At 38.7% G+C, this 15,470-nt stretch overlaps 1 protein-coding gene across 2 annotated transcripts; it reads right to left on the bottom strand.

Moving 5' to 3' along the window:
* Positions 1-3,980: 3,980 nt before the first annotated feature.
* Positions 3,981-10,092, bottom strand: LOC121301267 (C-C motif chemokine 25-like). Of its 2 annotated transcripts, none has more exons than XM_041230463.1 (5): positions 10,010-10,092; positions 8,369-8,524; positions 7,801-7,918; positions 4,681-4,780; positions 3,981-4,315 (listed from the first exon to the last, which is right to left on the bottom strand). In XM_041230463.1, the coding sequence occupies exons 2-5, from the start codon at positions 8,430-8,432 to the stop codon at positions 4,295-4,297; spliced, it is 303 nt and encodes a 100-aa protein (XP_041086397.1). In that variant the 5' UTR covers positions 8,433-8,524; positions 10,010-10,092; the 3' UTR covers positions 3,981-4,294. The 2 variants fall into 2 exon arrangements, with proteins under 2 accessions (XP_041086397.1, XP_041086398.1); XM_041230464.1 differs by having other exon boundaries at positions 8,369-8,480.
* Between the last annotated feature and the right edge of the window lie 5,378 nt (positions 10,093-15,470).

The following is a 15,470-nucleotide window of genomic DNA, read 5'->3' as shown; positions in this document are numbered from 1 at the left end:
GGTTCCAAAACCTTTCCATTCTTGTTGTGACACAGCCTTGTGTGACACAACCCCCCCCCCCCCCCCCCCCCCCCTTACATACAGCTCCGACAACAAGCACTTCATTTATTTAATTCAATCAAAAAATAAAATACTTTTCAATCATTCAACAAAACAAAGGTTGCAGAACATGCTTCTTACAAAACAGCTCTATGTAGCAGAGAAAGCTGGCATCTCCCTGCATTCCAAAACAGAACACAAAGCCGTGCTGAAATACAGAGGGGCCAGAATAAATTGCCAATCAATTTTGCAACTCAGCCTAACCAGCTGTAGTCACATTTTACAGGTAAAAAAAAACATGCATTCTATCACATGTAAAAACGCTTTTCATAAAAAGGTAAAGAGCAAAGCAAGCAGATATAAAATACACAATCACGGATGAAATATTTAATTGCCTGAAGTTTAGTCATGTCTTATTTTGCAGTGCCAGGTACAAAACCACAGTATTGCTTATTTATAAAACATGTTTGACTACGCATTAGCATATGCTTTCACTAGATATTTCACTTGGTATTCTCCTTCTATGAACTTATTTTGCCTGGGAAATGGTTTCATTGGCTGATTGCCTAGGGAACAGGACATTAAAGATTGTCGATAAAGTTTGTAGCCTGATGCACGACAAAGGGGGTGCAAGTTTGGACGGCACTACAATATAGTAAATAAATGGTCCTGCCCAATGTGTTTGTTTCCCTCTTCCAAGTAAACTTGAGCGTCTCAAACAAGAGAAGTATTCACGGAGATGGGAGATAAGAGCTGCAGTGGCAGCATGCTGGCTGGATGACTTAAATAAGAAATGTGATTCAGGTTGTGGGGGCCAGCAAAACAAGTTTGAAAGTGTTTCTGACAAACAAGCAAAGAAGCAAAGAAGCAAACAAGCAAAGAATGAAGCGGCTGAAATGAACGCTGTTGGAATGCAAAGTGCTGGGCGCCAAAGACACGTGTACCTGCTCTTTCACAGCATCCTGTCCACATGAAAGACGTGCTTCAGAGCTCAGCACAGCTTTGTAACACACTGCTTGCAAATTCCTGTGGTCTCTCAATAAATGATAGCATTTCCTATGGCATTTAATGTAGCTGGCAAAAGAAGAATGCCTTATTAATAAACAGCTTCACTTTGTTTTTGCTGCTTCTTGCCTTTTAAGAATATGTTACTTCATGAAGAAGTAATCTGTGTGAGCATCATATTATGCATATATAGTACTGACTGTATCACGTGCCAAAGGCATGTCAGGAAAATTGCAGGGCATACATGGCAAATTAATTACATTCTCATGAATTCTAAAGAGCCAGTGCTGTCTGGATGAGCCTAAACGTGCTCTGCTTGGCAGTGGTATTAAATCAGATCTGCACATGGCATCAGCTATCAATGCAAAAATAAACGTTTTCTATCTGCTTCAAAAACCAAGTCACTGCAGGGCTGTTGTTCACAGTGCAGGTGGCTTGTTTGGATCACAGAGCAAAACTGTGGAAAGCAGCATCTACTGCAGCTATACCTCGGAGAAATGGAACTATAAATCTCTCTTAAATGCCCAGAAGGTTATAGCAAGCTATAATAAAACAGTCAGACAACATTAAGCCATATTTAAACGTTGTTATGGGACCCTGCAGCATTAGCCTTTATTGAGGCTTCATTAGGCTAAGCAGATGATGTACTCGTTTTTTGGAACTCAACCAAGCAGAACTGAGGAGGTGTGTTGATGTACACGGGGATTAATGTTGAATCCTATTTGATATCCTTTGGATTAAATAAATGCTCAGTGCTTCAAAGCATAATTCCTTACACAGTTTCCCCTCTATTTTATTCAAGTAAGATTGAAAGAAAACAGCATCTACTAAGTAGTGTCTATTGATACCCTGGGTAAGGTAGTCCAGCATCGTACCTGTCTGTGCCTCCATCAGTCACTGGCTTACATTTGCAGAATGCAGGCAGGCTCACTCCTGATGCTTTTTTGAATCAGGTGCTTAAAAGGCTGAGTAATAATCATTTGATACCCTTTTTGGCCACATGATTAGTGCAATAGCTTCTTGCAATGTCTAAGCAGCAAAAGAATCACATGCAAGTGCAAAAATACAGTGCTGTGTTTTCATTGATTAAACAACAGGGTCAAGACACATAGTGAACATTCCCCAAGTGATACTATCCCACTGAACCCCTTTGACATGTTTAAGACACAATATAACATTGCAGACAAAATCTGATTAATGTTCCCGGGTTTATATTAGATATGTTTCAGCTGTGATCAGCATTACTCATTTATTTTGAGAAATGCTGGAGTGTTGCAATGGTCCACAGCCGATGTTTTCAATAGTCTTTAGGATAAATAATGTGATTCTATTCAGATGTGTCTATTATATTTTATTTTCCTGTGTTGGCATGGCTTATTAAAGTCTTTGCAACAGCCGTATAGAACTCAAATATTCCTTTGTGTTTTCTCATGCAGTCACACAGAATCGGTAAGCCTTGCCAACATCTTTAAAAGTCTGATTGAGTAACCAAAGTAAACTGTCAATCGTAGCAAGAACAGGAACAGACAGGCCGTGATGAGATCTGGATTTCTAGCTTGTAAGCTCTCGCTTTCTTTAGTGTCTGCTGACACTCGTGCACTGCACTTCCTGGCAAGGACTGTGTTCACAAGACCAGATCTCAGTTGATTGACATCTGTCATATCCAGTCATGTTGAAGAAGCCTATAAAACGTAAAACGTGGGAGCCAATGGAACGTGAAGGAGCTATTTATGGTGTTTGCAGTGTTTCCGAGTGGTCCAGTAATGAGTTATTGTCCTGTTTTTATCTTCTGTGTTATAGTTTTAATGTTCTTACCTGCAGTCAGTGAAGTGTGCAATGAAGTGGCAATTGAATTGAATGGAAATGCAAGGGCTGGACATGAACCACAAACCATATGGTTCAAAGACAAACATCTTACCATTCAACTAGACAGCAAGCTCTGAGGTCCAGAGGTTCATTACAGGTGTTGTATTGGGCTGTAAGTTGGAAGGTGAACTGAACTTGGGCAAAGAGTTAACCCTTTTTAGTGCCACCTTTTTTGTGATGTGATGTGATATCTTACCAGAAGAAATCATTTCAAAGGACCCTCAGATCCCTCCCCCTAAAAACAGTCACACCATTTTTTTCAAAAAACAAAATGTATTTTCAAATTCTGATTACAGGGTTACATTCACATTTTGTATGGTATTAATGGGAACGTTAAGCTGTACAAGGACAAGAAAACAAACAAAAAACAACGAGAGGACTACAATCATGGCTCACAGGGAGAGGAAACTTTCACAACTTGCCTTGTCCAAGGTCTTATAATCACTATAGGCACTGTCTACTGTTCTTTAATATAAAAAAAAATAGCATGATAATCATTTTCAGAACAACATCAACAAATCATTCTTTTCAATTGTATATATTTCAGATTTCAGTTCAGCAATATAAAACAATGTGAGCCTCCCCCCCAAAATAGCACAATAATAATATAAGAGGTTATAGAATAGCAGCCATTGAAAAAATAAAACTTGATAAAAAATACATTCATTTGATTAAAATTTAATTCTTGGGTACAAGGGAAAAAATCTCAACTCCCCTGTCTGCATTTATCTTTAGTTTAAATATGTTTGCAGCAGAGCATTGTGCAAGAGCAAGTGACCCATAAACTCCTAGGAAATATTCAAAATGTTTTCAGCAATTAATTTATAATCATTTAAACACCCTGGAAAAGGAACACTCCTGCCTAAAATGCACATGTATCACATATTTACCTCATTTGACATGTATTAAACATGTGATGTATATATATATATATATATATATATATATATATATATATATATATATATATATATAATATATATATATATTATTTATTATTGTATTAAGACAAATATTTAATTTCTTTTAATTATTATTATTATTATAATTATTATTAAAACATTCATGCATAAGCATTTTGTTAATGGAACGACTTTGCAGAATGACAGTATGTGGTGTCTCAGTAAGTGACAGCAATCAGGATTGTCCAGTGTAGACTGATTCTTTGGCTTGGCTGTGGCAGTGAAGTAGGAGAGTGGATGCAGTGTGAAGGTCCGCTGATGTCATTTCTCAGACAGAAGAAGAATAAGAGGCCCCCGAGGGACCTTCCTCAGCACAAGCATGTTAACTACCACCAGTGCTGTTACAGGCTGATACAGGACATTTGAAAATGATTGATCTCATTTCTTGCATGCCTTGAAACTAGTGGCTGGTAGGATGACGTTCAGCCAGACCTCTTTCGGTTCTGCACACACGAAACAAACAGAGAACAATAAAGGGTTAAATTAGCTTCCGCCAATCAGAGGTGTGTAAAAACTTATCACCTGCACTCTTTAAGAAGTATTTATCGACAGGTGTTCAATAAATCCATTCATTAGCGTGTTGATCTCAAATGCCCTTCCCTTAGTTTACTGCGGCACTGCTGTGAAAATATCACCGCCCCGGAAGAAAATATTCTTCCAATCGGATTTTAAAAGTTGAATGCCATTGCCAAGGTGAGGGGAGGACAGTTTTCTGCCTCACTTGTACTAAAAAGTTTGGTTTTTCACAACTTTGATTACCATATTATATAAAATATTTTATACCTCTATATGGTATAAAAGCACGTACCTCAGCTTTCTTGTTTTTCGCATCAAGCTTTTTCATCAAGAGTTGCACCCAAGATAATGCTGGATTGGCGCAAAATAGCTGTCCTTTCCTAAGCTTAAACCTGGTAAAAAAAAAAACACAACACGTTATTTGTGAAAACTGTTAAGAAAAAAAAAAGGTAGACTTTTTGGAGCAAAATTTAATAAGAACATAAGAAAGTTTACAAACGAGAGGAGGCCATTCGGCCCATCTTGCTCGTTTGGTTGTTAGTAGCTTATTGATCCCAAAATCTCATCAAGCAGCTTCTTGAAGGATCCCAGGGTGTCAGCTTCAACAACATTACTGGGGAGTTGATTCCAGACCCTCACAATTCTCTGTGTAAAAAAGTGTCTCCTATTTTCTGTTCTGAATGCCCCTTTTTCTAAACTCCATTTGTGACCCCTGGTCCTTGTTTCTTTTTTCAGGCTGAAAAAGTCCCTTGCGTCGACACTGTCAATACCTTTTAGAATTTTGAATGCTTGAATTAGGTCGCCACGTAGTCTTCTTTGTTCAAGACTGAACAGATTCAATTCTTTTAGCCTGTCTGCATATGACATGCCTTTTAAGCCCGGAATAATTCTGGTTGCTCTTCTTTGCACTCTTTCTAGAGCAGCAATATCTTTTTTATAGCGAGGTGACCAGAACTGCACACAATATTCAAGATGAGGTCTTACTAGTGCATTGTACAGTTTTAACATTACTTCCCTTGATTTAAATTCAACACTTTTCACAATGTATCCGAGCATCTTGTTAGCCTTTTTTATAGCTTCCCCACATTGCCTAGATGAAGACATTTCTGAGTCAACAAAAACTCCTAGGTCTTTTTCATAGATTCCTTCTCCAATTTCAATATCTCCCATATGATATTTATAATGTACATTTTTATTTCCTGCGTGCAGTACCTTACACTTTTCTCTATTAAATGTCATTTGCCATGTATCTGCCCAGTTCTGAATCTTGTCTAGATCATTTTGAATGACCTTTGCTGCTGCAACAGTGTTTGCCACTCCTCCTACTTTTGTGTCGTCTGCAAATTTAACAAGTTTGCTTACTATACCAGAATCTAAATCATTAATGTAGATTAGGAATAGCAGAGGACCTAATACTGATCCCTGTGGTACACCGCTGGTTACCACACTCCATTCTGAGGTTTTTCCTCTAATCAGTACTTTCTGTTTTCTACATGTTAACCACTCCCTAATCCATGTACATGTGTTTCCTTGAATCCCAACTGCGTTCAGTTTGAGAATTAATCTTTTGTGCGGGACTTTGTCAAAAGCTTTCTGGAAATCTAAATAAACCATGTCATATGCTTTGCAATTATCCATTATCGATGTTGCATCCTCAAAAAAAATCAAGCAAGTTAGTTAGGCACGATCTCCCTTTCTAAAACCATGTTGACTGTCTCCCAGTACCCTGTTACCATATAGGTAATTTTCCATTTTGGATCTTATTATAGTTTCCATAAGTTTGCATATAATAGAAGTCAGGCTTACTGGTCTGTAGTTACCTGGTTCAGTTTTGTTTCCCTTTTTGTGGATCGGTATTACGTTTGCAATTTTCCAGTCTGTCGGTACCACCCCTGTGTCAAGAGACTGCTGCATGATCTTGGTTAGCGGTTTGTAAATTACTTCTTTCATTTCTTTGAGTACTACTGGGAGGATCTCGTCCGGCCCAGGGGATTTGTTTATTTTAAGAGCTCCTAGTCCCTTTAACACTTCTGCCTCAGTTATGCTAAAGTTATTTAAAACTGGATAGGAACTGGATGACATGTGGGGCATGTTGTCAGTATCTTCCTTTGTAAAAACTTGTGAAAAGTAATCATTTAATATATTTGCTATTTTTTTTTCTTCATCTATGATTTTGCCATTTGTATCTCTTAAACATTTAATCTCCTCTTTGAATGTTCTCTTGCTGTTGTAATATTGGAAAAACATTTTGGAATTGGTTTTAGCTCCCTTAGCAATGTTCATTTCTATTTCTCTCTTGGCCTTTCTAACTTCCTTTTTGACTTGCATTTGCAGTTCTGTGTACTCTTTCTGTGTACTTTCTTTTTGGTCCTTTTTTAATGCTCTGTAAAGTGCCTTTTTTCGCTGAATATTTTTTTTAATTGATCTATTAAACCATTTTGGCAATTTAGTTTTACATTTAGATTTGTCTACTTTAGACTTTTTGGAGCAAAATTTACCCATGTAAAGAGTGAAGATTCTAAACTCTGCAAATGTGAATAAAGAAAGGGTTTTGCATTTTTGTTAGATTCAGTTTCTGAGAGTGAGATTCACTTCTTGGCTGATGGATCAGATATCAGTAAAGTGTTTTGTAGTAACCTGCTCCAGCCTCAGTAGACACATGGCTCTATGCTAATCTACTGAACCTTCATTGGGAAAATGCCTGCTTGCTTGTGTTGTTTACTGGAGCTCTCTTCTTCATTCTACTACTGAAGAGCCAGTCATTTTATTAAACTGGTTGCTCCCAGGCAGGGTATCAACAGTTTTTGGCTGTCACTCATTTCAGTTTGCAGCAACCAATGACTGGAATGAGTTTCAGCAAAAGTTCAAATCAGAACGGCTCATATCTGAGGTTGCTTTGAGCCGTAGGGTCGACTCATTGCTGACCCACATCTGCGTTTTATGGTTTATGATTGTGTTTTTTTTTCACTCCTTATTTATTGTCTGGATAAATGCATATTCTGATTGATTTATTGATTGATCAAAGATTCAAGAGCTCAAGAGGTCATTAAATCCACTGTCGATGAGGTTCACTTAAAGAACTAATAACTAGGTCAGTGAAATTACTGTTATGTCATTTAGCAGATGCTTATATCCAAAGTGACTTACAGAGAGTAGGGGGGTGAACTCTGCATCGAAATTACTGCTGCAGAGTCACTTCCAGTAGGACCTCTGTTTTACATCTCATCCAAAGGAGCACAAGTGACTTGCTCATGGTCACATACACAGTGAGTCAGTGGCTGGTCTGGACCACTGGACCGCCAAGCCTCCAGAAATACAGTGAAAGCTAAATATGGAAGTTATCTGGGTAAGGGAGGCTGAAGCGAGTAGCAACGAGAATAGGAAAGGAGGAGGGTGTTCTTTTTAAACTTACACAATTGCTGGGATGTTGCAGCCCCCGTCCGTTTCCTGTGTCCTGTAAGATCTAACGGCCCGTTTCACGGACGCTTTGACACTGCTGACATATGATAAGCAACAGTTGTCGTAGGAACCTGAAGGCATTGAATTAAAACAAGATGTTATGTCTCCGTCTTTAATTGTTTTATTTATTTAAGAAAAAAAACACAATTATAATAGCGTATTGTTAATTGTTTAAACTGTTGACATAGACGGTGCATGTCAACAATTTAAAAAGTGTGCATTTCCGGTTCACATTGAAGATACTATAAGGACTGTTATATAAGGAATATGCTTTGTTAGGGCTGTTTAATACATATATAGAGAGTTTTCACAGGGATACAGAACACATATTGATCAGCTGGATCTTTCAATTGAGTTATGAATTTTATTAAAACATTTTCAAAGTAAAAAGTGGTGTTGTGACTTGTTTTGTACTGAAATATATATATATATATATATATATATATATATATATATATATATATATATATATATATATATATATTTCACGTGGATTCACAGACTGCTCTTGCGATACTGACCTTGCGCAAGGCTGAGACAGAAGCATGCCAGGAAGAGGAAGAAGAAGAGAGCTCTGAACTTCATGGCAGCGTTTGAGGGAGATTCCCAGGGCTCAGGTGCTTCACGTTTGGACTGTGAACCAGGGGAAATTCAGAACCAGAAACAGTAAACGTTATCTAGAGTGCAAGAAAAAATAAATAAAAAAAAAAGCTTTCGATTGTTTGTGAACCTTGACTGCCTTAAAGCAAGCATTACAGTAACCAAAAGAAAATACGCCTGCATCTTTCCAGGTGGGATTCTTTCATAACAGAAGGGTTCAGAAAATATACTCTTAAGTTGCTAAATAAAACTTAAGGCAGTACTGTAGCTTAAAGCTTTGCTTTGATCACCTGCCCTCCAGCACTTGAATAAGGTACACTGCCCTCCAGCACTTGAATAAGGTACACTGCCCTCCAGCACTTGAATAAGGTACACTGCCCTCCAGCACTTGAATAAGGTACACTGCCCTCCAGCACTTGAATAAGGTACACTGCCCTCCAGCACTTGAATAAGGTACACTGCTCTCCAGCACTTGAATAAGGTACACTGCTCTCCAGCACTTGAATAAGGTACACTGCCCTCCAGCACTTGAATAAGGTACACTGCCCTCCAGCACTTGAATAAGGTACACTGCCCTCCAGCACTTGAATAAGGTACACTGCCCTCCAGCACTTGAATAAGGTACACTGCTCTCCAGCACTTGAATAAGGTACACTGCTCTCCAGCACTTGAATAAGGTACACTGCCCTCCAGCACTTGAATAAGGTACACTGCCCTCCAGCACTTGAATAAGGTACACTGCCCTCCAGCACTTGAATAAGGTACACTGCCCTCCAGCACTTGAATAAGGTACACTGTCCTCCAGCACTTGAATAAGGTACACTGCCCTCCAGCACTTGAATAAGGTACACTGCCCTCCAGCACTTGGTAACGCTACTCAAAGTAGTGAACTGGACCATATGCTAAATCACATGCAAAAGTTCTAAAAATGAATCAGAGTATAAGAATGGATGCATGTAGTAGCAGTTAATGCATTTCTGTGAGCTCTGACTATGGACGAGTGCATTAATAACCAATCACAGGCATCTGTCAAACACTTAGATATAGAAATACAGTAATGCGCCACCTCTTAGTTCTCACTCTAAAGCTATGGCCATATATGGCTCTTTGAGCTAATATATATATATATATATATATATATATATATATATATATATATATATATATATATATATAGTAGTACAGCATTTCATGTTGGATTTTGAAATGCCGCATTTTTAAATTTCAATGTATATGGAAAACTTCAAAGCGGTATGTAATTTGCACATCTTATCTTAACATTAATCAGCAGGCTTCATTCGACTTTCTGAAGCAAAATTAGTTCATTCTGCAGGGTGGTGCAAAACATTTGGCCATAGCTGTAATATCCACTGTACAGAATACTGCCCTACAGCATTGCCCGCTCTCAGTATTGCTACTGCATCGTGTACAATGTGCTGCTATGCTATTCACGCCAGAATCATTTTCAGGTTGTATTGTAAACGTGAATGACTGCTGCTTCATTCTTCAGTACTGCTTAGTTTATAAAGAAATGAACAGCATGCTAAATAACAAATACTTACAATACTGAGCTGGGGATGATGTCTGAGCAAGCCTTTGGTCAGTAGTCAGCTGGTTTGTCTGTCTGTCAATTGGTGGCACTGCTCTGTAAGAGCCACCAGTCCATTATATAAGCACAGCCTCACCATCTCTGTCTCCACCCCAACTTCCCCACCCTCGTATCCATGGTAATCTGACTGTCAGGTAAACTGCCTGTTAGTCCACCTGGATTTCATGTTTATAACACCCCCCCCCCCCCCCCCCACACACACACACACACACACACACACACACACACACCCACACCCACAACACAAACACAAAAAAACAATTTGTTTGCTTTTTACAAAATATTATTGTTATAAAACTATTAAGAATCAACATCAGCAGCTGAGTTTACAAGCTGTTTATTTAAAAATATAAACAGTTGGAAATGAAACATTACCGTGCAGCTTTGAAAATCCGTCTCCTACATCATAGCCAGGCTGCCAAACAGTAAATCATGTCTTTTTAAACGTAGCATATGTGTATACAGTGAAAATGTGTTGGGCCACCCCTACTGGTTTGTGGTGATCAGGGACATTTCTTGCCGGTCTGACAGCTTGCTTATTAAACAGCTATCCCTGAAGACATAATTCTTTCCAGCAGGGTTGTTTGGATGGGACCATAGGGAAAGCCAAACCACCAATTGTAGCTTGTCAGTTAAAGCCAATAAACAAATACTTTAGGGGATAATGTTCCTGGAAAATTAGAGAGTACGAGATGAAGGTCCTGCCTGTGCAGGCAAGTCAAGGGTCTGGGGGCAGTACTTTTATATACAGATTGTTAGGGTTGAAAATTGCTGTCGTAGCCATAGATAAGCCTGGTACTTGCAACAGATAAAGTAAGTAAGACAAAACAAAATGCTTATTTTATTGTATTTTTGAGAAATTGTAATGTATCCCAGCCACTAGGATGATTTATGTAAAGTTGTACAACAATCAGTTTTGATAAGCAAGCTTTCCTCACATTGTATCTGACGCTATTTCATTTTGACAGCTTGATCCCCTGGAGGTGAACCCAAGCTGGTTTCAGATGTACAGCTCCTGCCCGGACAGCTCCTGCATGCTTCACTTACATTTTTCTGGAACTAGAAGGCTTTCAAGTCAAAACAGAACAAAAAAATATATATCTTCTTAGTTTTGTTTTCTTATTTTCTTTTATTATTTTGTGTTTAGTTTTTTTTTAGATGCTTGCAGCATGTTGACTGATGTGAAACAAAAAGGCTATAAATTTTAAACACGTCTTCGATTTACCAGAACACCTACCTGCTTATCTGATAAGGCAAACGAAAGTGCAGCAGAGATCATAGGAAGACTTGGCGGCTGTTATGAAGAATACAGAGCAATCCTTCTTTTATGGAGAAAGGATTTGATAAGTGGTCAGCTAGCTTAGTCACAGAAGGGAAGGTTTTGATGGTGGAGAGAATGTCGCTCTCCAGGTTAAATTATCTAAGACATGCAGTGCAGGTACATAATGCTTTAACCTATAACTATGTTTGAAAGGTTTGCATCACCTAGAATTTGAGGATTGAAAAAAAAAAACCTAAAAAAAAAAACTAAATGAGACTTTTCTCAATGGCATAAAAAGTTTTTTTTTTTTTTAAAGCATAAAGGTTGATTTCACTCAATCTCTGCTGAACAGAAAAAATGAATCGAACAAATATATTACATGTATGGAATGAAAATGTATCTTGCGACAAAGCTGTTATCTGAACAGGGCCTGTTAAATGAGCACATGAAAGATCTGACACTGCCTCCTCTTCATGTTGTTTTCCAATCTCCAGATCTCTCCAGATCTCTGGGAAAGCCTGTGAGTCAGGGACATTTTGTATTTTACAGAAAAAGCAAATGTTTTATTAGTAGGTTTTATTCACTGTTAGTTTTTGCTTATATATTTAATCCTTCTAATGCCTTGTTTTCATCAGGCATTGAGGTTCTACTTAAACATTTACAACTGCAAATTAAATGGTTGAATTATTTTTCCTCAAGTTAGTTTTAATGTAAAAAAACTAAATATAGCTTTACTAGACTGTTAAGTAAAAAACAAACTGAAATAAACAGCCCGTGTTTTACTACTTCCAGTAGTTTCCAGCACACATAACACTATGTAACACAATTTTTGTTCCTGGGTAGTAAGTGTTATTTCCTAATTGCTTATGCCTCAAAAGTATAGAAAATGGCTATTATTCCCCACAAACTTTGCTTTTGTGACCAGGACAGGTAAATTTTAAAATATCACTATTTCCAATGAGAAAACGGGCGCTTTTGTGTCTTTTCGTTCACATAAAATCAGAAAAAAACAAAATGACAAAAATGACTACAAAAGATTTAGAAGTGAGTAGTTTTTCGAGATTTACGATTATACTGTCAATTTACAGTATAATCGTAAATCTCGTAAATTTACAGTTTAATCGTAAATCTCGAAAAACTACTCACTTCTAAATCTTTTGTAGTCATTTTTGTCATTTTGTTTTTTTCTGATTTTATGTGAACGAAAAGACACAAAAGCGCCCGTTTTCTCATTGGAAATAGTGATATTTTAAAATTTACCTGTCCTGGTCACAAAAGCAAAGTTTGTGGGGAATAATAGCCATTTTCTATACTTTTGAGGCATAAGCAATTAGGAAATAACACTTACTACCCAGGAACAAAAATTGTGTTACATAGTGTTATCCCTCACAAAGTAATACAAGGTAAAGGCATAGTCCAACAGGGAGGGACTTGAGAGGTTATTATTCTAGTTATAAATATCTGAATCCCATTAAAGAAAGTCATTTTACAGCAAAACAAGACTACAGGACACAGGACCATTGAGACTTTACTAGAACTTGCTGCTGGTTCTCATAATGGTCTTCAACCGCACTCCTATGGCTTCAATTCCAACTTTAAAAAAAACAAGCTCTTTCCTGGAACCCACGTGATTCGATCAGGCCGTTTCTTGTTCTGACAAAGTCTTCCTCTCTCTGAGCCTCCTGTTTAACAGCTATACAGCGTTTCAGTGTGCCTGTGCTCCCCCTATCACTCATCCAGCCCCTATTACAGCTGTCCAGGTCCTTGTGCCTGTATGCAGAGCCATCACAGCAGCCAGCGTTGTGTAAATAATCTGTGAAATGCTCCCGAAGGCATATTCAATAGCCTTCTTCTTTGCTTAGACTCTTCCATTAGACTCACAAAACAAATGTCAACTTCTGGTGAAAAACCCAATGCTCTTCTTAACTCTGCTACAGGTCTTATCCCTAATCCAATAAGTAAATTGAAATAAACAGTGGCTGTGGTGTAAATACACACACTAACGTATTGAAAAGTATATTCGTAAGCTTCCTTGCCCCCCCCTCACCAATTGGGAGAGAACCCAGGCTTTCACTATGTTTTACCATGGCAAACTTTTACTGAGAGCCCAGGAAAGGGGAAGAGCCTCAACAGCTGGAAAAAACTCACAGATATTCTGACCCCAGAATACAAACTGTCCCAGGTGTGTAAATATGAAAGGGTGCAACAAGCCCTGAACATTGTCAGGGAGCCAGATTCAAGTCTGGGAGCTGTTTGCATTGAGGAAAACAATTCCATGCTCTTCTGTGTTATTTTGCTAGCAATAAGCTTCTTCTTATGCACATGCATAATCACTGTTGTCTTTAAGAAATAATTAACTTGAAATATATTGAATCGGATATGTGTCAACACACATGTTTACTTAAGATTTTCTCCCTAATTTAATACGCCCAATAATGTTCTTCCCTTCACCGCAGCGATTCCCCGCAAGGCTCAGGAGAACTGAAGGTTCTGTGAACGTCCTCTGCTCCCACCATCGAGCCAGCTTCCTCTTTTACATCCCAGGAATTCAAGAGTGGATGCCAGGGAGCTACCACCCCCTAGAGGACAAAGGGCAGCCCCGCTGGTGTTTGCTTTTGAGCTCACCGGGCGCAAGGTCACCAGGGTTCGCTGTAGCACGATTTGGAGAGACTGCAGGCTTTTACGCGCCAGAGCCAATGCGACGCGCCCTTCAGGATCTCCAGTGAAGACCTGTGACTTCGCACAGCCAGGACGCCCCCCACCCAAACGATAAATTTTTGTTTCGTTTTTCAGTTTTTTTTTTATTAGGTTTGGCAGAGCTGCAGTCAGTTCCCGGCAGTGACTGAAAGAGGACGAGCACTGATGGATTTACTGAATGGCACTGTCATGAGCAGCGCCTAATGAATCAACAGTCTTTTTGGACGGGGTGTTTAAAACACGTCAGCACTTTATGTATTATTACAGTCCCTGGCGTGATTTATGATCTGTGTTAGTTTTCATTAAAAAATTCTCACAAAACGTTTCGTCTGAATAGTGTGTGACTGATTAATGAGAGCTAATGGTGCTTCATTTTTTTTGACACTTTGGGGTTCGTAAGATCAACGCATTGGTTTGTTTGTAACTGCTTTAGTGCATTTGTCTCTGAGCGAGTGACGATTTGGAGTTAACACTAACTGCCAGCACTGCTTCACTTCCAGCCTTTAAGTCACAGGTACTTTGAAGAGGAAACGTCGCCCTCTAGTGGTCATATAATGTGCGGCACCTTTTATTTTGCGCTAGTTAAAATGCATGCATTTATCGTTTTGCTTTACTGCGCTTTACTATACTTGCAGTGGCCATATATATTTTACTTAGGCTTAAACGTGTCTGGGATACACTAAGTAGCTTAAAACATTTATTTCAGGCTGGAGCGAAGCACTGGCGCTAGAGTCCAGTACAGGGTTAGCTTTTTCAGTCAATTATAAAAGAGTTCAACAAGTGAAGATAGGTGTTAGATTGGGGGAAATTAATATTGTTAGTAGTGTCGGGAGATCTGGCTGCTAGTTCTCTGTTAATAGTTATCGTTCGAGCAAGCATTCGTTACAGCTGTCAGCCATATGAAAGTAAATCGCATTAGGAATCCATATATGATCACAGATGTGTGTGAAATACAAAATGACCCTTAGGGCTAGTTGCGTGACACAACCTGTGTATTCATTTTAAATATATGAAAAACATTATTTTTTTTAATGGTTTTTTGTTTGTTTGTTTTTTTCACTGCTGTTATTAAAAGTGGCAGGTTTGTTGCATCTCTTTGGGGAACTGAAAACAATACCTACCTGTAATCCCAGCTTTCGAGTTCCCGTTATGTCTTCCCTTGGTACTCCCCAGCACTGTTTACGTCACTGTCCCACACGATGTGTTGTAACACCACCAAACTGAGACAGCGTCTAATTTTCCACAACTCCACGGTTACTTAAATAAAAGGCATTTTATTTCATTGTTTGTATTTATGTGTTGTGCACACAGCATATCTACCTTGGCCTCTCACCTCGTCAGATCTCAGAAGCTAAGCAAGGTGAGGTCTGGTGAGGGCTTGAATAGGGGACATCACCTCTGCATGATTAGCAGAAATGACTCTTACAGTTTCCACTTCTGTGGCTTGAGAGAGGAG

Source organism: Polyodon spathula, chromosome 27, assembly GCF_017654505.1.
Source record: "Polyodon spathula isolate WHYD16114869_AA chromosome 27, ASM1765450v1, whole genome shotgun sequence".
Taxonomy (NCBI): domain Eukaryota; kingdom Metazoa; phylum Chordata; class Actinopteri; order Acipenseriformes; family Polyodontidae; genus Polyodon; species Polyodon spathula.
Note: the sequence above shows the minus strand (reverse complement) of the source record. Positions and strands in the feature narration are given on the sequence as shown.